Here is a 21,561-nt window from a genome sequence, read left to right as displayed (position 1 = left end):
GAGGGAGTGGGATTAAGCCAAAGCTAAGCCTCCTACCACTTCTAATTCTCTCACACTGGACTTACTCACGCCTAATTTATGAGTTACAAACTCTCCCTCTTCCAACCACCGGGGGAAGAAGAAGTCCAGAAGAGGACAGCCACCTACTTGTCGTGACAAGAAATAGGAGAAACCAAAACAAGACTGCGTGTTACTTGCACAAGTTGCTGTGTCAGCGTGTTGTGGATTTAGGTGAAAAGCATGGTTATAATTAGAGCAGCAGCCTGAGGGCTCCACCAGCCACGGAGAGCACAGCTGGATCTGCCGACTGCACACGCACAGGACTCCAGGCAGCTGCTCTGGCCTTGAAAATGATCCTTAAAAGGATTTTCTTCCTTCCTCAAGGGAAAGAAAACTCATTGATATAAAGCCTCACTTCCCTTCCGGCTTCCCCTGCTAAATGCCACTCCAGTAGAGATCGAGTGTTGATAAATACAGGGGAAAGAAAAAATCAGTAAGCTGAGCCTGGTCACATTGCTCCTTGTGATATAGTTTTATTTTTAACCTCGAAATACTTGGACTATTTCTGTTGAACTTTCCTTTCCCAGCCTCCTCGACAGAACTCTGCTCTGTGCAGCGGATGCACCTTCCTCTGCCTCCCAGGACCTGCCTGCTCACAATCAGGGGACCCAGGTGCAGCAGATGCTGACGCCGCCCATGCCGTGAAGGTAAGCTTTTCAGGCTTGAGCTGGAGCGCCCAGGAGACATTTGGAGTCGTGAGCACGGAGACTGAGGCTGAGCTGCACATCACCTTTTTGCTCTGAGCAAGAGGGTTGTCCAGCCAGTTACTTACATATGGGCCTTTGGGGGTGAGAGGTGGGGGTCTTGGCGCTGAGAATGAGACCCGGCCATGTGTAAACTCCTGTTTGGAAATCTAAAATCTTAGAGCAAGAAGAGATTATCTGCTTTCTGACCACTTAGGTTCTTTCTTCTGCAATCAACCAGAGTGGTTATGCAATGTCTCTGAAGTTACACAGTGCTGATAAGGGGTCGCAGTGTTGAGGGCAGGAAGTGGTGAGGAAATAGATGGAAGGCCAACCCCTAGGATTTTCTAAAGTCCAAATGCTGTGATCTTTTCCCAATCAGCATTTGCTATGTTAAGGACAAGTCATTCTCTGTGGTTTAAATTCCATCCCCTGTGTCTCCCTACCGGTTAATATAGCACAGTTGTATATACTGCATGTATTATTTAAACTCAGAGTTTAAAACCTGTTTTTCCCTAACAATACTCCCTAGATATGTCTCTCTCCAGCCCACAGCTCTTGAATCCAATATGCATGCCGAATAGAAGTGAAAGTATTTTACAAGTTGGAAAATTTATAGACTTTTGTACACAAACTATAAATTATTACCGACTTGTAACTTGCACATACAGAGGGACAAATGTAAAACGATTAATAATAATTGAGGTATTGCAAGCTTTAAAATGTAGCTAGATTATTTCTACCTTTTGGAATAACTGTATAGAACTTGCAGGGAGAAGGGAGCAGGGCTTGCTTTCATGTCTTTTCTCTGAGCCTTGCTTTGGTGTTATATGGCTTAGAGTTCAGCTAAGGACACTCTGGGAAGTGGCTTATGCAGCAAAAGTGATTCTGTGCACTCTGAACTCTGAAGAACACAAGCTAGAGCCACCAATGTCAAGTAAAAGGAGATCTACCCAGACACCCTAACTCCGGGTTCCTGCTTGCCTGCCTCTGTAACCTCCAGGTGCAGCTCATAACTCTGCTCTCAGTGTCTCGGTTATAACTATGCTTGTTTGCTGTGCATAAGTGCGTATAACTGCACTTAATCTTGTCAGGTTTTCCCTGACACCAAGGTCTTTAGGGTATATGCTGGGGTCTCTCCTGGGAAGACTGGAGAGTATTGGCCTAGGAGTATCCAAGAAGACAGGCTGACTTATAGCTACCCCTAGGAAATCCATTCTTAGCCAATACAAAATAAAATGAAAGGTCATTTAAAATACTGATACTAATAATACAAGCGCCAGATATGAGAATTAGTTAGCTATTTAAAGAACTAGAGTGTTTACGGGTAGAGAGATCCGTAGCACAGGTGAACTGCAGACGGTGAGGTTGAGTAGATTTGGAAAAGGTTGGTCATGTTTTGGGGGTATAGTGAAACTGTTGGAATCATAGCCCGAAGCCCAGGAATATGGAACTAGATATGCAAATTACCTTCAGGGAACTGGTTAGATGTTAAAATCTCAAGAGGAAAGGGATTACTTTAATTTAACTTTATACATTTTCTTTCCCTAGGATTAAGTATCTTCATAGTGGAGAAACAGTTTCAAAATGTATAATTATAGTAATTTAATGAATTGACTGGTTAGTATTTTAAGAGTTAAAGAATATCTCTGACCTTTACCCTTCGGCCTGCCATTTCTACAGGAGTTAAAGCTCGGGAATAAATAATTATTACCATATGTGGAGGCAAAATAGTTAGTCACTGACATGTGAGGGGTGCAGAGAGGGCCCCTTGCCTAAAAATATCTCCCTGACATCAATCCTGTTTACCTACTAACTTTAAAATTATAGTAAAGAATGTTAAAACCATTATCTGTTAATCCCATTCTCTTTTTCCTTGAGTCAGTGATTTAAATATACCTGCCAAATGCCTTCTCATGACTTTCTTGGCCAACGGCACTCAGACACCACCTCTTCCTCATTCTTCCACGCTCTGTCCTATTTTGTCCTTGGTACAATCTAAGTTGCCCACATGCCCTTAGCCACCACACATGGGTAGCTCGGTGTGGCACTGTGGTTTCTACAGAATCTCTCAAATAAAACTCAATGTGAGGAGGGCGGGCAAGACACTTGGCTTTTCTGGGCCTCAGTTGCTCTTGTAGGAAATGAAGAGGTTAAATTAGACCCTTTTCTTTCAAAGTGGTTCTGGGACCATCAGCATTGTCTGGAACTTATTATAAGGGAAGACTTTCAAGCCCCACCCGAGTCCTACCAGATCATAATCTGCATTTTAAAAAGACTGCTCAGGTGATGCCAATGCACATAGAGGCTTTCTGGTTGCCTGCCTGATTCGGATTTCTGATTTATGTCTGCAGGGTTTAGAACAGGTACCATAGCTCCTGACAACAATTCTGGCATCATTTCAATGTCTGTGGTAACTGAGTCCTCTGAAGTCTCTTCCATTCAGTTACGGCTACATTAATCTAATAAAGTTGAAAATATTTCTTTGTCTTACTTAAAAAAAAAGCACCTACATCTGACATCATTATAGTTGCCTCCTAAATTTGTTACAAATTGTTACCTTTGAGCCCTCGCTGGTATGGCTGAGTTGGTTGGAGCATCATCCTGTGCACCAGAGGGTTGTGGGTTCGAATCCTGATCAGGGCACATACCTGGTTGCAGGTTTAATTCTGGTCAGGGCCTGGAAGGCAACCAATCATTCACATTGATATCTCTCTCTCTCTCTCTCTCTCTCTCTCTCTCTCTCTCTCTCTCTCTCTCTCTCTCTCTCTGTCTCCCTTTCTCCCTTCCTCTCTAAAATCAATAGAAGCATATCCTCAGATGAGGATTAAAAAAAATTGCTACCTTTGAAAGAGGTAGCCCTTTCAAACTGCTGCCTTCTTTGGTGTTCTATTCAATCCTATTTAGTAAATGTTAACTGAGTGCTAGGAGCAGTGTTAGCTATACTCTCTAGGTCCCTCAGAAACCAGTTTACACATTCCTTGAGGTCATTCCATTTGCTCTCCACGTTCTGTTGATATTCCAGTCAGAGCTCCTTTTGCTGCAGGAAAATGTTCTCCTGCTCAGAGCACTTCTGCTCCATCTCTGGCCTTCATCAGGCTATCTCCCCACTCACACCGTCACAGCAACACTGCCCTCAGGTTGCACTGACTCCCACAACGAATCCTGAGAAAGAAATGGAGTCTCAGTTGACACCTTCTTCTTCTTCTTCTTCTTCTTCTTCTTCTTTTTAACTGAATGAGCAGCATAATGTGGCAAACAATTAAATTACAAACGTCAACCTAGGAAAAAAGATGCCCTCAGCTTGCCTTTGTGGCATCTAAACGGCGCTCCTGGGTGCGTACTATGTGAATTCCTAAAGTGCTTAAGGAATAAATGTTTTGTGGTGATGACCAGAGACCAAAAGGGGGAAGTGTTTGGGGGAACTCACATTCTTAAAGGAGTAAGGTAAGATTTTTTAAAAAAAGATTACTAAGCTGGCCATGGCATATAGGATACCTCTGAGTGAGGGAGAACCGGAAGTGGCAAGGCCAACCAAGAGCTGTGGGAGTGATGCAATGGGAAGAAATAAAGGCCTGGACAAGGAAGATGACCTTTCTGTAGAGGAATGACTAACAACTGAGTGAGCCTTATATTAGACACTTTCCCCACTTTATCTGATTTGATCCTTATGCAAGCCTATGGGTTATTACGAGCCCCATTTCATGGATGAATACGTTAGTTTTAGGGAGATTAAATAACTTGTTAAAAATTACTTAGCTAATATATGAGAGTTCATTTATTTATTTTATTCAGGGGTTTCAGATAAAGCCTCTTTGTGGAGGTAACATGTAAGGTGAAATTTAAATGGCAAGAAGGAGCCCATAACAGAAATAAAAAGGAAGGGGAGAATTTTGGCAGAAAGACCAAGTAGAAAGGCCTTACGTGGAATTAAGCAACAGGCTTGAGCTACACACTCGAGAAAGAGAGAGAGAGAAAAAAAAAAAGAGGTGAGCAGGGCACACTAGGTTTTGTGGGCCAAGATAAGGACTTCAGAGTGTATTCCTTGTGATGGAGATTTTAAGTGGCAGTAATGACCTAGTGTTAAAAGCTGTTAAAATCACTCTCTCTGCTGGTGAATATAGATTCTGGGACACAAGATGGGAGGAATGAAACTGATTATCAGTCTGTTGCACCAGACTGGATAAGAGATGATGGTGCTTAGACCAGGCAGTGGTGGTAGAAATGAGGGGCGGGGAAAAGAATGAAAGAAAAGAAGAAGATAGAATAGCTCACTGCCTTTTCAGATCTTTCTCCAAGGCCTTCCTACCTAACTGGGCAATAGTTCCTTTGGGATTAGGTGCAAAGTATCAAGCATTTTCAATAGCTCAGTGGTTCTCTAATTGAGCTTACAACAGAATCAGCTGGATTCAGTAGGTCTAATTCCATAGGTCTGATATGTAGGGCCCAGGAATTTACATTTCTAACCAATTCTCAGGTAATGCTGATGTTGTTGATCTGAGTACACACCTTAAGGACCACTATTCTAGCTGACCTACCATTCATGCTTTCTGAATAGTCCATACAGCACCACAGCCTGCATCAAAGAAAGTTTCTGCTCCCCTACCAGATTCTAAATACATCCCTATTTTTTTAAAGAAATATCTATCCCTCACACTCATATACCAGGTCCTTTCAACGACTCAGATTCCACTTAAACTGCATCCAATACAACCAGCAAAATCTAGTTCTTTGTAGATCTTTGAACTATTTAAGTCTAAATTATATTGACTACTGTTTCCTTTAGACAAGAGAATTTTCAAACATTTTCAGGGCAGTGTTTGGGCCATAGGCTTGATTGAAGCTCATTTTTAAGAGAGGGGAATGCACTGACTTTTCAGAGAGGAAGCAAGAATTTAAAGGTGAGCAGAAGGGCACAGAAACTTAAGGAGGAAATGGCACCTGAATAACCTTAGGTTGTTTCGGGTATAGAATTTTGTCAACTTTTTCACAGTGAAGAGTTTCAATGATCTATATGCTTTGATTTAGTAGGTGTTTCATTTTAAAACTCAGAATCCATATTGCAGTAGAGATTTTTAGCCCTAAACATTTCACTTTTACATTTGTAGTCCCTGCAGTACGAATCCATGGGACCTGGATAGTCTTCTTATTTCCTCTGTTCAGATGGGGCACAGGATGGGCATGGTCCAGAGAAGTGAAAAAAAAAAAGTCCTCATGGGGATGAAAGTGCTTCTTAATGAAGAGCATCCGACTCCTCTATGATTTGGGAAGAGTATATCTGTAGGTACCTTTCTGTGTCCTCACTGGAGGAGGAGAGGCCCTCCCCCAATAGGCTCTACTCTTGGGTTTTATTTCTTCCAAATCATGGGATGGACCACATCATGTCTCTGTGGATCTTCAAGGGACAGACACAGTGTGATCTAGCAAACAGGACAGGATCCGAAGCCAGATAAACTTAGGGATTTTTGTGTCTCAGAATCCTTGTCTGTAAACTGGAAATGGTAATACCCATCTCACAGGGTCATTGTGAGGATTAAGTGAGAGGTTATGTAAAAGGACATGTTAGGTGCTAGAATCTTGTTTCTCTTTCTCCATGACATCCAAAATGCAGAGAAAGTACTCAATCTAAGAAGTCAGACCAATATCCTGGAGGACAAGGATCCAGTCATTGCACTGGCATAGAGGTTAGGAGAACAGGGCATCTTTTCTCCCAAGACAACCAATGATATATCTAATGTGATCAACTTGGGGCAACAACAATTGGCTCCAAATCAGGTGATCAATTAGCTGCTTAAGTTTTCCTGGGACTAAGAGGCATCCTAGGACGTGGGACTTTTAGTGATAAAACCAGGAGAGTCCCAGGCAAACCAGGGCCATTGGTCACTCAGCTTACCCAGCAATAATTAGACTGTCAGGAATTTTAGACTGTCCTTTATCTCAGTGAGAAAAATTTCCCCCAGATATACAACAGAAGGTTCAGATGTGATTCTGTATGTTCTTGGATGGTATTTACCTTTTTATATTTACCTGTCAAGCTTCTCCAAAGAGTCATCTCTACTCACTGTGTCTTTGTGCTCAGCACATGACCTCTCTCAAAGTCACTTATCTGGTGTAGCTCCAGAACCTGTGGAAGATCTTTAAATAGCAGCATTAACACACACACACACACACACACACACACACACACACACACACACGTAGCATCTTTGTTGTCTACATGCAATTGTTTTTCTTTTCTTTTAAAGGGATATTTTCAAATAACTTCAAATAGATGGAGAGCAATAGGCTCCAACCACAAATATTTCCTGCTTCAATGTTATTGTTCCTGAGAATCATGCTTTATAAAGGATCATGCTGAAGGATAAGAAATGAGTGGGCTTCGAGTTCATCACCACTGTCCTGCCAGCCAGACACATCCCTGCCACTGGGGCAGAGTGCTCACTATACAGTGGAACTGTGTAGTTCTGTGTAGATCTTTGAACTATTTTCCTTTCCCAGAAACTGGGCTCCACTCCGTGGTAGAACCAGGCAAGCAGATATAAAGTTGTAGTTTCCTTGTAGTTTCTTTCATATAGCCTTATTCCATTTGTGATCTGCCTCTTCTTTGCCGCCTAAAATCCGGCAGGGGACTCTGACTCATTCAGACTCCATTCTTATTAATTCATATATTTTATGACTAGAAAGCAGATGGTCACATTCTCCCAGGCAGGGCCCAGGATGTGCCAACACTGGAGTATGTGCTTAATGGCTTTCCCCTCCCTTCCCAGCAAACACCATATTTTGAATGGCCAAGGGTCCCACAGCACAGCTGAAATGCCACATTTGCTCTGGCAAGAGGTCTGCATTGTCATCATTACTCCTAACCTCCTGGCAGCATTCGAGACTATGGCTCACCCTTTCCTTTATATCTGGGCCACGTACTGCTGACTCTTAACTCTCTGGTCTCTCCTTCTCTGGCTCTACTTCTTCCTGATGTCCCCAAAGTGTCATACTTAGCTATGTACTTCAAAGCTCAGATTTCTATTTTGTGTTACTTCCCCATTTACGGCTTTCTCTCTGTCTCTTTTTCAAAAAAATTCTATTTCCTTTTTTTTTCTTTTTGAGAGAGAGAGAGAGAGAGAGAGAGAGAGAGAGAGAGAGAGAGAGAGAGATCATTGGTTGCCTTTCATACATGCCCCAACTGCAGATTGAACTTGCAACCTGGATATGTGCCTGACTGGGAATCGAACCTGCCACCTTTGTTGTAAGGGATGGTGCTCCAATCAACTGAGCCATACCGGCCAGGGCCTCTCTCATTTCTAAGTGGACAGCACCTGAAGCAACTTGAGTTAAACTTGCTGGAACCATCCAGCTAGTGTGGTTCAGTGATTGAGCATTGACCTCTGAACCAGGAGGTCACAGTTCCTGGTCAGAGCACATGCCCAGATTGTGGGCTCAGTCCCCAGTAGGGGGCATGAAGGAAGCAGCTGATTGATGATTCTCTCTCATCATTGATGTTTCTCCCTCTCCTATCCTCTCTCCAAAATCAATAATAACATATAAAATATTTTTTAAAAACTTGCTGGATGTATCTTTCTTCCCAAAACAATTTCCACTTCAGAATTCTATTTTTCTCAGAATTATAGCCAATATTCTCTCTTCTTGGTTCTAAATCTTGGAATCAACTTTGATTCCTCTTCTTTCCTCATCTCCAGCCAGAAAAAAAAGTTAATTTTCCCTTGTAATGTCTCCTACCTGTTTCATCTTACCTGTTTATACTGTCATCAGTCTTCTCCATCCAAGTGTCCCTCATATCCTCTACGTAGCAGTTTCTAACTCTAGGTCCTCCCACTTCATCCCTCCACTATGAGTTGACACATGAATTACAGTGTTAAGTGACTCCTTATTAAGTACCAAATAATTACAGATGCTTTAGCTTAATATTATGAATTTCCACAATAAGTCCCCAATGGACATTTCCCCCCAATAGTGATTTTGGAATGTAGCAGGAACCTACTGAAAGTTAAATTGTATGTTAAAAGATCCAGTAGCTGGACTCTTGAATCCAAAAGATATCCTCTGCCCGATCTTACTCTGCTCCATCTCAGTTCAACCATCACAGCCTTTCATTCTTCTAACTTCCTCTCTGGATTTAACACCTTCATGTATCTTCTACTGGGCCCTGAACCCGGTTGATGTTCTGGCTTTCAACTTCTGATCTGCCTCCTGATCCAGGCTGGCTATTAGGGGTATAGAGCACTCTGGCATGATCCCTCCTTCACACTCAGCACTCCCAGTGCCCAAGAATCAGATGGGGAATGCGTTAGGAATGTAAATACCAGAACACACCTCTCACTCAGGTCAGGGGTATAGACAGCATCTATAGCAGTATTGTTCAATAGAACTTTCTATGAAGATGGAAATGCTCTATTCTGTGTTGTCCAATAGAGTAGCTACTAACCATATGTGGCTACTGAGCACTTGAAATGTAGTTAGTATTCCTAAGGCACTAAATTATTAATTTTATTAAATTTTTATCAATTTAAATGTAAATACCCACATGTGACTGGTGGCTACCATATTGAACAATGCAGATCTATAATTTAACAAACACTGATTCTAATGAGCAACAGTGTTTAACAACCACTTTAACAAGCAGTCCATGTGACCCTTATGCTCACTTACTGGCACATAGTAGGTAATCAACAAGTACTTATTGAATAAATGGATGAACAAATGAATACCTAAAAGAACCAGAATATAATTACCTTAAAATTTAAATCTGTCTCTTCTGAAAAAGTTGAGGGGAACTTTCCCAGATTAAAGAGACTAAAAACACTAACAAAATATAATAAATTGACCTTAAAGGGATCATGGTTCAAACATTTAAAAAATATATATATGACATTTTGGGGATATATATAAAAAATACATATGACATTTTGGGGATATCTGGTGATGTTAAAAATTATTTTGTTTTCTTAGGTAAAATTATGTTATTACAATTACAAAGGAAAATGTCTTTATTATTAGAAAATATATGCTGAGATACTTAGCGATGATGTGAAATGATATCAACAACTTATTTTCAAGAGCTTTGGCCAGAAATGTGTGATTGTGTGTGTATGGAGAGAGAGAGAGAGAGGAAGCAAAACTGGCAAATGTTAACAATTATTGAATATAGGTGGAGTATACTTGGGTGTTTATTGTATATACTAGAGGCCCAGTACACAAAATTCGTGCACTGGGGGGGGCTTGGTTCTCCAGCCTGGCCTGTGCCCTCTCACAGTGTGTGGGAGCCCCACAATCAATCTCTCCAAAGAGGTAGGCCCCGCCCACCCATCCGGGGCTCCTTGATGGATTGCCCCAAAGAGGTAGGCCGGAGCCGGGGGTCCTGCCCCTGGCGTCACCATGTGGTGCTGCCGGGACCTGCCTCCGTGCTGCGCATGCAGCATCAAGTCCCCACCCACCCACATGTGCCCGCTGCGCACACAGCCTCCTGATAATGGATTGTTACGGTGTGAGGGCATGAGGGCATCACGGCGTGAGGGCGTGATGACCACATAGGCTTTTATTAATATAGAGCAGCCGTGGGCAAACTACAGCCCACGGGCCGGATCCGGCCCGTTTGAAATGAATAAAACTAAAAAAAAAAAAAAAGACCGTACCCTTTATGTAATGATGTTTACTTTGAATTTATATTAGTTCACACAAATACTCCATCCATGCTTTTGTTCCGGCCCTCTGGTCCAGTTTAAGAACTCATTGTGGCCCTCGAGTCAATAAGTTTGCCTACCCCTGGTATAGAGTCTTTCTGTATATTTGAAAAACCAATTTTAAAGTTGAAGGAAAATTCACCCACAATGAATTGGCAAATCCTAAAAAAATAAAAATTTTAAATACTTCATTTCTTCTGACTGTTATAGCATACTAAGAAGCTAGGAAAATTCCAAGACAAGTGGAATAGGGAAACTAAGACAGATAATTAAATAGCAGTTTGCAGCCACCAAGTAAATCCTGTCTTTCCTAAACCAAGGACACTTAAGAGTAAATGCTTTCTACTTCTCCTCCCCAATTAGAGGATAAATAGCGTAAATCACCCTACTCGGGGAGACAGAAAACAGAAATTCAATTAAGTGCCATTTGCCAACCACACCCAAGGACAGACAAATTAAGAGAATAAATCTCATACTGGCACATCAGCATAAAGCTGATGAATTTTCTATTGATCTTCTAATGTCCAGCCTTTAAAACCCCTGAAAATGGAGTTCCCAGGGCACTCTCCCTCCAGGGAGCAAGCCTAGGCTGTTCCCTTTCCCCTCATCTCCCCCAACAGGCACATATCCTTTAAACTCTAAGGAACCTCATGAGACTTGAAACCAGGGAAGCAATAGGCAGCAGCAGCTCATCCTGGTCTAACCCCCTGAACCTGTCTCGAAGGCCCCCTTTTCTTTGACTTCCCAGTAAGCCAAAGCAGCCCAGCCTGGGTTCCCTTGCTACTTCTTCTATGCCAGTGATGGCGAACCTATGACACGCGTGTCAGAGGTGACACGCGAACTCATTTTTTTGGTTGATTTTTCTTTGTTAAATAGCATTTAAATATATAAAATAAATATCAAAAATATAAGTCTTTGTTTTACTATGGTTGCAAATATCAAAAAATTTCTATATGTGGCATTTCTATATGTTAAGTTAGGATTTTTCCAAATGCTGACACGCCGAGCTCAAAAGGTTCGCCATCACTGTTCTATGCCCGGTTTCACTGTCCTAGGTGTGTTTTTGCTGAGGCCAATAAATTCTTGCTTGTTTTTCTACATTTTGTCTCTTGATTGAAATCTTTCCTTCAAGAAGACAAGAACTGAGGTCTCCTCATCTTGCCAGTAACATGACTTTTGGGTGCTAACCCCTTCCCAGACCGACACAGTACTGAAATTATGCTACTAATTCTCTAGGCCAGGTGTTGCAAAGTGGCAACCACAGATCTATGTAGGCTGCATACATGTTTTTCCTTGGTCCAAATAGAGGTTTTAAAAAAATTAGTTGCCAACATTTAAAACTTCAAGAATTTTTATCTTGATATATTATGTAATAAAATGTTTGTAACATAATAAAATATAAAATAGTTAAAATAGCAAACATGTATAGGTAACTTCCTATCAGACATGTACTATCCTAAGAGTTTCAGGTACTGTATTTAATTAATTTGTTCCTCACAATTGGTAGGTACTATTATTTTCGTCCCTTTACAGATGGGGAAAGTGATGAATAAAGAGGTTAAGTAACTTTCCCAAAGTCTCATAGCTATGACTTCTAGTGCCAGGGTGAAATCCCATGCTATCTGCCTCGTAACCACTATACATACCACCACTCAAAAATCTACACCCCTCATTTCTCTGGGAAAATCAGAAGATCTGGAAACACATTCCCACCTGGGACCAACTGACAAGAGCCCAAAAGCTACATTCCCCTGAAGGCAGGGTTACTTCTGTTTGCCACAGTCCCCACTGCTTCTGGGACCTTAGGGGTTTGGCTCTGCTCTAGCCACAGCACAGCTGAATACACCAGTGAGTGACACGTGACAGATATTTCACCCGTGCACTGCCCAGATTAAGCCAGATGTCAGGCAACCCTCTATGTGGACACGACGCCCCAGATTCATGAGAAGACTAGTTATAAGTACCAGATGTGTGTATGTTCAGCAGGTTTGGATGGTGTCGAAGTGGAATGTCAGGATAATTGTTGGTAGATAGTGGAAAAAAGTTACAAGAAGCATAAGTTACACACCGCATGGTTGGCAAGAAGGCCCCATCAGAGGGCAGTGTGGGTCAGTTGAAAAGAGCATAGATTAGGGTGGCCTGGGTTGGGACCAGATTTCATCACTTAGCTGCTAGACAACCTTGGACAAGCTATTTAACTTCTCTGGCTTCCATTTCCTTGATTATAAAATGGGGCAATGACACCTTTGGGGTGGTGGAAGGAATTAAATTAGAGAGAGTATGTGAAAGTCCCTTTGGCCCCTGTTAATATAAATAACCAAAATTCTTACTAATCATTCATATTTGTATTTTTATATTTTCCCCTAGAGTTACAAAGCAAGAAGAAATTCTGAAGCTATGGTAAGTATTAAGTTCTTCTTGGATCTTTACATATTAGGGGTCCAGGTCTGGCTTTATTTAGCCTGTAGCCTAAGCAGCTGGCATACTTGTCCTTATGGTTTGATGATCTTTATTGGCTTTTTGCCAAACCAGGGCTGCTAGAGCAGAACCTGGAAGAAATGGATATGGAGCAGGAGAAAATCAGAGAGCTAAGAAAGATTTGTGAGCAAAGATTTTTAGTAAACCTTTAAAAATAAAAAAGCAAAAAAATGCAGCAATAATGTAAGTGACTAACAATTTCTTCATTCAGTGTATTATTGAGTACCTACAATGGTCCAGGCCCAGTGACAGGTGCTAGAGATGCAGATATAGACAACACCAGACATGGCCCTGTCCTCCCAGCATGTCCCCTGGTGGTAGCTGGTTAAATGAATGACAGCACTTTCATTCTGGAATGTACACTGCCATTATGAAGAAAGTTTGTAGAGAATAATTAATAAAACAGCCTAGTCTCATGTTATAGTAGCAAGTTAAAAAGCAGGATGCAAAATTGCATTCACAGTATTAACTGTGTACTATAAATCACCCATAATCCACAACTTAAAAATAATAATTGTCAACATTGAACATCATTGCATTTAGCACTGTTTTTTTTTCCTATTCTAAACACCTCTATTATATACATAAAATGAACATATGGAAAAGAGCGGTATAGTTATTATTTCTGGATTGTGGGATTATGAGTGATTTTTTGCTTTTTTCTCTATGCTGTTGTATACTTTCCAAGGTTCCTATCAGAAGCACGTATAAACAGAAAATAAGTCATTAAAAACACGGTCACAGTCACACATAGAGCTTCTCTCCCAGCACTCATTTGTCTTCTCTTCCCCTTGGCCTTTGGTTTTTCCAGGGCAAGGCACGCAGGCCTCCACCGGGACAGCACAGGCATTGTGAGAGATGCTTCAACCGTCACTGCCACATTCCCGTGGAGCCCAATGTCTCCTGCATGATGATAAACTGCCACCTGTCCTGTGGTGCCACCTTCCACATGTGCAAAGAGGCAGAGCATGAGCTCCTCTGCCCTTTAGAGCAGGTGCCATGCCTCAACTCTGAATATGGCTGCCCCCTTTCCATGTCCCGCCACAAGCTGGCCAAGCACTTGCAGGTGTGTCCCGCCAGCGTGGTCTGCTGCTCCATGGAGTGGAACCGCTGGCCAAATGTGGACTCCGAAACACCCCTTCATAAGAACATCATGAAAGAGACCCCCAGTGAGGAGTGTTTGGACACAGCCCTGGCCCTCCAGGACCAGAAGGTCCTTTTCAGATCTTTGAAAATGGTAGAACTTTTCCCAGAAACTAGAGAGCCCACGGAGGAGGAACCTACTATGAATGGTGAAGCCAGCTGGGAAGAAATGGGAGGAGCGGTGGGTGGAGTAAATGCTGGTTTAGTGCCACATAGCTCCCAGTCGGCCACTATAGAAGAGATGGCAGAACTGAGTCAAGAAGAACTCCAGGTGTTGGCCAAAACCAAAGAAGGGATGGACCTGGAAAAGTTTAGCAAGTGGGAAAATATTTTCAGCAAAGAGCATGCAGCCTCTGCTTTAACAAACTCATCAGCGAGCTGTGAGAACAAGAGCAGTAATGGCCCAGGGAAAGAACAGATTTCCATCACCAATAACATGATAGGAGAGGCCAGTGCCGAAGAGAGAGAATCACAAGAGAACCAGGGACAGCAGGACTATCATGCAGCTATGGAAACAACAGGGCTTGCCCCTTGGCAGGATGGTGTTCTGGAGAGACTGAAATCGGCTGTGGATGCAAAGGACTATAATATGTATCTGGTGCACAATGGGAGGATGCTTATCCACTTCGGTCAGATGCCTGCTTGTACACCTAAGGAGAAAGACTTTGTTTATGGCAACCTAGAGGCTCAGGAAGTGAAGACTGTATATACCTTCAAAGTTCCTGTGAGCTACTGTGGGAAGCGGGCTCGTGTGGGAGATGCCATGTTGAGTTGTAAGCCAAGTGAACACAAGGCAGTAGACACTTCAGACTTAGGGATCACTGTGGAGGACCTGCCCAAATCAGATCTCATCAAGACCACCCTCCTGTGTGCTTTGGAAAGAGAACTCAAAGGTCACGTCATCTCTGAATCCAGGAGCATTGATGGGCTATTCATGGATTTTGCTACCCAGACATACAATTTTGAGCAAGAACAGTTTTCTTCTGGAACAGTGCTGGCTGACCTCCTAACCACTGCCAACCCAGAGGGGCTCCATGTGGAACTCCACAGTGAGTGTGTGACCAGGAGACACAACAAGAGCAGCTCTGCCTTCACTTTCACCTGCAACAAATTCTTCAGGAGGGATGAATTCCCCCTGCATTTCAAGAATGTCCACACAGACATTCAGTCATGTCTCGATGGCTGGTTTCAGCATCGGTGCCCCCTTGCCTACTTGGGATGTACATTTATTCAAAACCATTTCCGTCCCCCAGGGCAAAAGGCAAAATTGATCTATAGTCAAGAGCTCAAGACCTTTGCCATCAAGCCGGAGGTTGCTTCAGAGCTGAATGAGGGAAGGAAGAGCAACCATCTCTCAGGCCCTAGAGGAAAAGGCCAAAATACTCTAACCAGCCTGCCCTTGGAGATTTTGCAGTACATTGCTGGGTTCTTGGACAGCATCAGCCTGTCCCAGCTCTCCCAGGTGTCTGTGCTGATGAGGAATATCTGTGCCACTTTGTTACAAGAGAGAGGGATGGTCCTCCTGCAATGGAAGAAGAAGAAGTATTCCCATGGAGGCACCTCCTGGAGAGTCCACAAAGAGGCAAGTAAACACTCATTCATTCATTCAACAAATATTTAAGAGCCTTTTGTGTGACACTGTACTAGACACTGGGATCCTACTAAGTTACTGGGAATGAGACATAATTCCTGAGCTCAAGGTCAGTCCACCAGCAAAGACAGACTGATAAACATATTAATGGCAATACAAATGGCAGTGCCTGTTTATCTCTATGTATGTGTCCTGGATATCTTCTGTGTGCTCGAATGATCCATTCTCCAACCTTCTCCACCAAGATCTGCCTGCTCCCCGCCCCTCGCCCCCCCCCCCCCACAGGAGGCTTATCTCTATAGATTGCCTCAACTGGTTCCCTTGCATTTCAGCTTCCAGTTAGGTTAACCTAATGGGCGTGTATCAGCAGGAGATGGGCAGGAGGGAGGGAAAAGAGTGAGGTTGACATTTCTATTCTTCTGGCTTCCTCCCTGCATGCATTCTCCCTCCCTGACACTTCGCAGTGGAAATGTCTCTCCACTGTAGGTGGTTATGTCAGATGGCTCTTTCCACATGATGACTCATTCTGGTCCAATGATCTCCCTTCTTCTTCCCTTTCAAGTCTGGATACTGCACTATTTCTTGTGGCTTTCCTAAACCATGTCCACAGTTTGTATGTTATTTCTTTAAAAAAAATACCCTTCAAATGACCCCATTTGAATGTGCCATCTGTTTCCTGCCTGGACTCTGATTGACACAGGAGCCAACAAATTCCCCTCAGTCCCATGTCAACTATATTTTAAACAATGTATGCCTTTGTTAAGGCACTTTGAAGATAAATAATTTCTTAAATAATTTGCTCCATGACTTCCCCTAGTTCAAATGCTTATTGAAGTTTTCAAAAAACAAAACAAAAACAACCTGCTGTATATATCAAATGTGTTCCTCTTCCCCCCGAACCCCCAGTCAGTTTATACTTAACTGTATTATAACTTCTATCACCTTACTTTCACTTCTTGTACCATACAGAAGTGAAACTACTAGTTCATCGTATCCAAAATGACCTTAGCATACTTTCTCATGGTAAATATGTTGGTAATATGAACCACAAATTTATGTGCCCATTGAGGTGAATAATTTCATAATTTCACAGTTGAGTTTCTTCCCAATATGTGGGTGTGTGCAAACTGGCATTGGGGAGTTAGAGTTGTTTACATCTATATTTATTAAATATGTCTAAAACATTGTGTATATTTACTATTATTTATTCCCTGAGCAGTCTTCTTCAAAAATTGAGATTCTTTCTTCCTATATCCCATGCCTACATCCATGTGTTAAACAAACACTGACTGCCACCCAACCATGTGCTAGAAATAAGCACAAATGAGACTAAAGCCCTCCCCTTTGGGAATTGTATACTCTAGAATTGCCTAATATCTTCCTCTGTAAAATCAGATGCAAATAATTTAATTTACTTACTAGAAATTCCATTATTTTTTGGCCCATGTTTGTTCTCAATTAAATGATTACTGCCCATTCTTGGATACTGTTTGGGATAAACTAATTTCCTTGCAGAAAGAAAAAAAGAGAATGTAGTTGGAACATCCTTTAACTCCAACTAAATTCTCTTTCTGGAGTTAAAATGGCTCTTTGAAGTAAAAGGGAAATTGTTCAAGATTCTAGAAAGCACTTTTCTTACATAGGAACAATGACAATAAACTGGGGGTGAAGTGGTCAGATTGAAATGGTACCAGGTTATGCCTACTCACGTAGCCAGATTTTAAAACTAGGGACTTTGCCACCACATTCTAGGTAGAAAGGCCAGAGGATGTTTGAGTACCAGACACCTAGATTTCTACTAAGATTTCTGTTCTAAGCTTTCTTATATGTTATAACACTTTTAGTTTCAAACGCCAGAATACCAACTTAAAGTGACATAAACAATAAAGGGAATTCATTGGCCCCCAAATAACTAAAAAGCCCAAAGGGAATAGCTCAGGTAAGGCTTGATCTAGCAGCTCAAGAAAAACAAATGGTGTTTTCCTTTCCTTTTTAAATTTCTACTTTCTTAATAATGGCTCCATTCTAAGACATAGGGTTCCTTGGTGGTTCCTGGTGGCTGCTAGCAACTCCTAAAACTGCTGTTTCCCAGTTCAAGTGCAGAGGAGAAAAAAGAATCTGCTTCTTAATATCTCAACATAAAAAAAAAGTTCTGGAGTTGAGTCTCATTGAAACTAATTGTACTGATTTGAACTATCTGTCTATTCTGGAACGTGTGTGTGTGTGTGTGTGTGTGTGTGTGTGTGTGTGTGTGTGTGTGTGTGTTAATGGTGATGGGGGGTCAATATGCAGATTAATATTAGTCATTCCAGCACAACTACATGACTGGCTAGGAAGATTATCAGTTGGAAGGGGGAACTAGGAATTGGGTGCTAGAGAAGGAACTAACTAAGTGTCTGCAGCAGCCATTAACCACCCCCTGGAAACTAAGACCAGGAAAAACAGAAAGGCATTTCCTTACATCCTTCAAATAAAGCTAGCCTGAGGGTATTGCCCCAATGTTCACTTCTGAGCTTCTGTCTTTCCCAACAGATCTGGCAATTCAGCAGCCTCTTCTCTAAGATCAACAGCTGGGAATTTAATGAAGTCACCTCCATGTCCGAGCACCTGAAGACATGTCCTTTCAATGTTGTAGAGCACAAGACTGACCCAATTCTTTTGACCAGCATGTGTCAGCCCCAGGAGCAGGCCCGAGAGAGCTTGGTCACCACCTTTAGAGCCAGACCACAAGGAAGACAAACCAACTAAAGATTCAGATACCACCATTCTTGAATTTCTCCTAGGAGTTACTGAAAGTAGGACAGAGCGTGGCTTGGGGAACTTCCCTCTGTAAACTGCATATAGGCTTATCTGGGTGTATTAGAACATGCACTGTCCTTCAAGGTCTAAGAATTCCCTAAGCCCTGCCTTGTACAATTGCTATAGTACCATATTGATGACTTACTTCCTTTCCTTTTTTATTTCTAAGATAAATCAGGTTGAAGAGAAAGTAGGTAACAAGGTCATTGAGGAAGATAAGCCCCATTTCTTAGAAATGAGAGAGCAATGAATTCCATAACCAGTATAGGCCTGTGCTTTTATTGGGGGTGGGAGGTCAGTCTATAAGCACGTTCAGATTTGTGGGGCAGGCAATACAGGGATGTGGACTAAGGTGCCGGTCCTCCATGGTGAAGGGCTCACAGTTTGAAGGTTCTGGGGCTGGGGTTGTCTTGACATTCAAGCCCAGGGCTGTTGTTAGTTGCCCCACTACCCCTAAACCAAGACAGTCCGAACACAGCCCTACAGAATAGAGACCTTGGCTGAGCACAGTAGCCTTGAAGAGACCACAAACCAAAGGATAAAAGGCAGAAATTAAGTCAGAAAGTTTGTTGTGCAGAATTTTGGCAACATATAAGAAAACCTTGAAAAATGAAGAGTCCATAAGATACAATATTCATGGAGAAAATTAGGGCAAAAAGCCTCAAGCCTACATCTAAACATTTTAATAATGACTTAAGAGTCAAGGTTCTTTTCTTCTGAAAACGATAGGTCTGGATTATGAAGAACATTGCATAGCCCAGCACCAGCACCCACTGCAGGTCCTGCGGCACCAGTCACCAGGTCCTAGACACCACCTGAGTAACTCAGGGATCTTAGGAAGGAAGTCATGGAACAATAGTGGTTCCCTGTCATTGTTCCTACATATTATTGGTCGTCTTCAGGTGTCAAAAATGGGTGACACTGCTAGTTTTGGGTAACAAACAGTGAAACTCATGAGAACAAAACTAAAAGAAAAATACACAATTGAAACTGACTTCCCCTAAAGCAGGGTTTCTGGGAACTGCTGACATTGTGCACTGAATAAATCTTTGTCATGAGGGACTGTCCTGTGTGTCATATGACATCTTGCAGCATCATTAGCCTCTAGCCACAGTACACCCACAGCTGTAACAACCAAAACTGTCTCCAGACATTGTTAAATATCCTCTGAGTCACTCCTGGTTGAGAACCACTGCCCTAAAAGATGACATACCAGTGGCAGTAAGTTAGGATCAGCTGTTTAGTATAGCAAAATCTTCTCTCACACATAGTGACTTCATCAGCTCCGTATTTACTAAGTAGGTTCTAGAGCAGCCGTGGGCAAACTACGGCCTGCAGGCCAGATCCGGCCCATTTGAAATGAATTAAAAAAAAAAAAAAAAAAAAAAAAGACCATACCCTTTTATGTAATGATGTTTACTTTGAATTTATATTAGTTCACACAAACACTCCATCCATGCTTTTGTTCCAGCCCTCCGGCCCAGTTTACGAACCCATTGTGACCCTCGAGTCAAAAAGTTTGCCCACCCCTGCTCTAGAGATACATGGAGATAGTAACTTGTGAATTGAATCAAGTGGAGCTGGTTGTGTTTGGTGTGCCTGTATGCCCTGGGGTTATGTTCCAAAGCAGATTCCTTCAGCTCTCTCCCAGGGTAGCTGAAGCGAGGAAAGTTAAGCTACTTATCTTGTGTTTACATCCCTCTCACTTTAATTGGTGCCATTTTCTCAGTCCTAGCAGCCCTCAAACAAGTGAGAAAGAAGGGAAAGGAAGTCAGACACTGTGGGCAAGTAGAGAACAAAGAATTTAGCCAACAATAACAACAAAAATGAGGCTAGTTGATCTGGATGCTTGTTGTTGCCTGGATCTCTCTCTGAACATGGTCTGAAGCTGGTGTAGATGAAGTAGGTGGCACCTCTGAGAAGAGTCAAGAAGCATTTGAGCAAGTCCCAGAACAGAAGTATGCTCATCTTTTCATTAGAATATGCCACTTGATACTATTCGGTTATGTAACTCATTCTTATGGTTTGGTTTATATTGTACATTTGTATATAAGGCAACATTTTCTAAAAATATAGAGTGTGAGCTAATATTTTATTCAGTGAAGATGAGTAACTAGAAACAACTAAACACTAAAGTGGGAAGGGTAGGAGAAGGGAGATTTCTTCAGGTATCAGTTCCATGTATTTTGGCTCAAGTCCTTATATGAAAAAAGAAAGCTCCTAAAGTCCATTCTGGGTCTTTCATTTTACTAGAAGAAAAGAAAGAAAGGGGAGCCAAGGGAGATACAAATTAGGGGCTACTGTTAGATGGGAGAGAAGTATAGAGAAAGGAAGAGAGCAGAGGGCTTTCCTTTTGCAATCTGGGTGGGTGGGGGCAGGCAGGGCTCAGGGAGCAACCAGGATAGTGCCACACTGCTCTGTGGGCTGCACAGTTTCTGTCACACTTTCCTTTCCTTGTTGCTGCCTTCACAGCAATATTGAATCAATCAACATCATCAAACACATTTTGTAAGATATCTAATTGTACATATTGCAGAAAAGCAGGATACCGCAGTATATGCACTGGTTTATACAAACAAGCACATTTTATGGTGAGAGGGCAGTTGGAGCAAAAGGAAAACCTTTTATGAGACTGAATTAGGCAGAAGATGATCTGGTTAGTGAGGTTAGGCTGTAGTGAGTAGCATGGGCAGCAAGCGTTATCTGACAGAGGCAAGACGGTTAGACATGGCTTCAGACAAAGAAGCACTGAGGGGAGTGGAAAGGGACAGTGTACCCAGGAATAGGAGCCTGGATGGAAGATGTCTATGAGGAGAGCCCTTGATGAGTATCACCACCAAGATAATCAGTTCAGAGTAGAAATCAGCCAAAGTGGAGGGAGAGGTCTGGAGAACTGAGGCAGTTCTGTAAAATTGTTGCTTTAATAGAACCGGGGTCTGAAAAAGAAGTTTCTGTCTTAAAATAAAGGGAAAAGTGAAAAAAGCAAGGAGGGACTTGGAGATGTAACCAGAAAACCACTGTAAAATTCTGATCTGTGTGTGATGGCAAATAAAACTGAAGTGAAGAAGGGGGTTGTGTATATCTATGATGGCTTACCTTTGTGTACTGGAAA

General features: G+C 42.2%; 1 protein-coding gene across 2 annotated transcripts; it reads left to right on the top strand.

Moving 5' to 3' along the window:
- Nucleotides 1-221: 221 nt before the first annotated feature.
- FBXO40 (F-box protein 40) lies at nucleotides 222-19,895 on the top strand. 2 transcript variants are annotated; one of them, XM_059687712.1, is made up of 5 exons: nucleotides 222-493; nucleotides 588-707; nucleotides 12,806-12,838; nucleotides 13,728-15,641; nucleotides 18,183-19,895. In XM_059687712.1, the coding sequence occupies exons 3-5, from the start codon at nucleotides 12,836-12,838 to the stop codon at nucleotides 18,396-18,398; spliced, it is 2,133 nt and encodes a 710-aa protein (XP_059543695.1). In that variant the 5' UTR covers nucleotides 222-493; nucleotides 588-707; nucleotides 12,806-12,835; the 3' UTR covers nucleotides 18,399-19,895. The 2 variants fall into 2 exon arrangements, with proteins under 2 accessions (XP_059543695.1, XP_059543694.1); XM_059687711.1 differs by having other exon boundaries at nucleotides 222-707.
- Nucleotides 19,896-21,561: the final 1,666 nt, after the last annotated feature.

Source organism: Myotis daubentonii, chromosome 3 (genome assembly GCF_963259705.1).
Source record: "Myotis daubentonii chromosome 3, mMyoDau2.1, whole genome shotgun sequence".
NCBI classification, from domain to species: Eukaryota; Metazoa; Chordata; class Mammalia; order Chiroptera; family Vespertilionidae; genus Myotis; species Myotis daubentonii.
The sequence above is the reverse complement of the archived record's forward strand: the minus strand, read 5'-3'. Positions and strand labels throughout refer to the sequence as shown.

What these genes read in the sequence shown, in the direction of transcription:
- FBXO40 (XM_059687712.1), top strand. An exon ending in CCTGGAGAGTCCACAAAGAG is followed by an intron (nt 15,642 to 18,182) that starts GCAAGTAAACAC and finishes CTTTCCCAACAG; the next exon opens with ATCTGGCAATTCAGCAGCCT.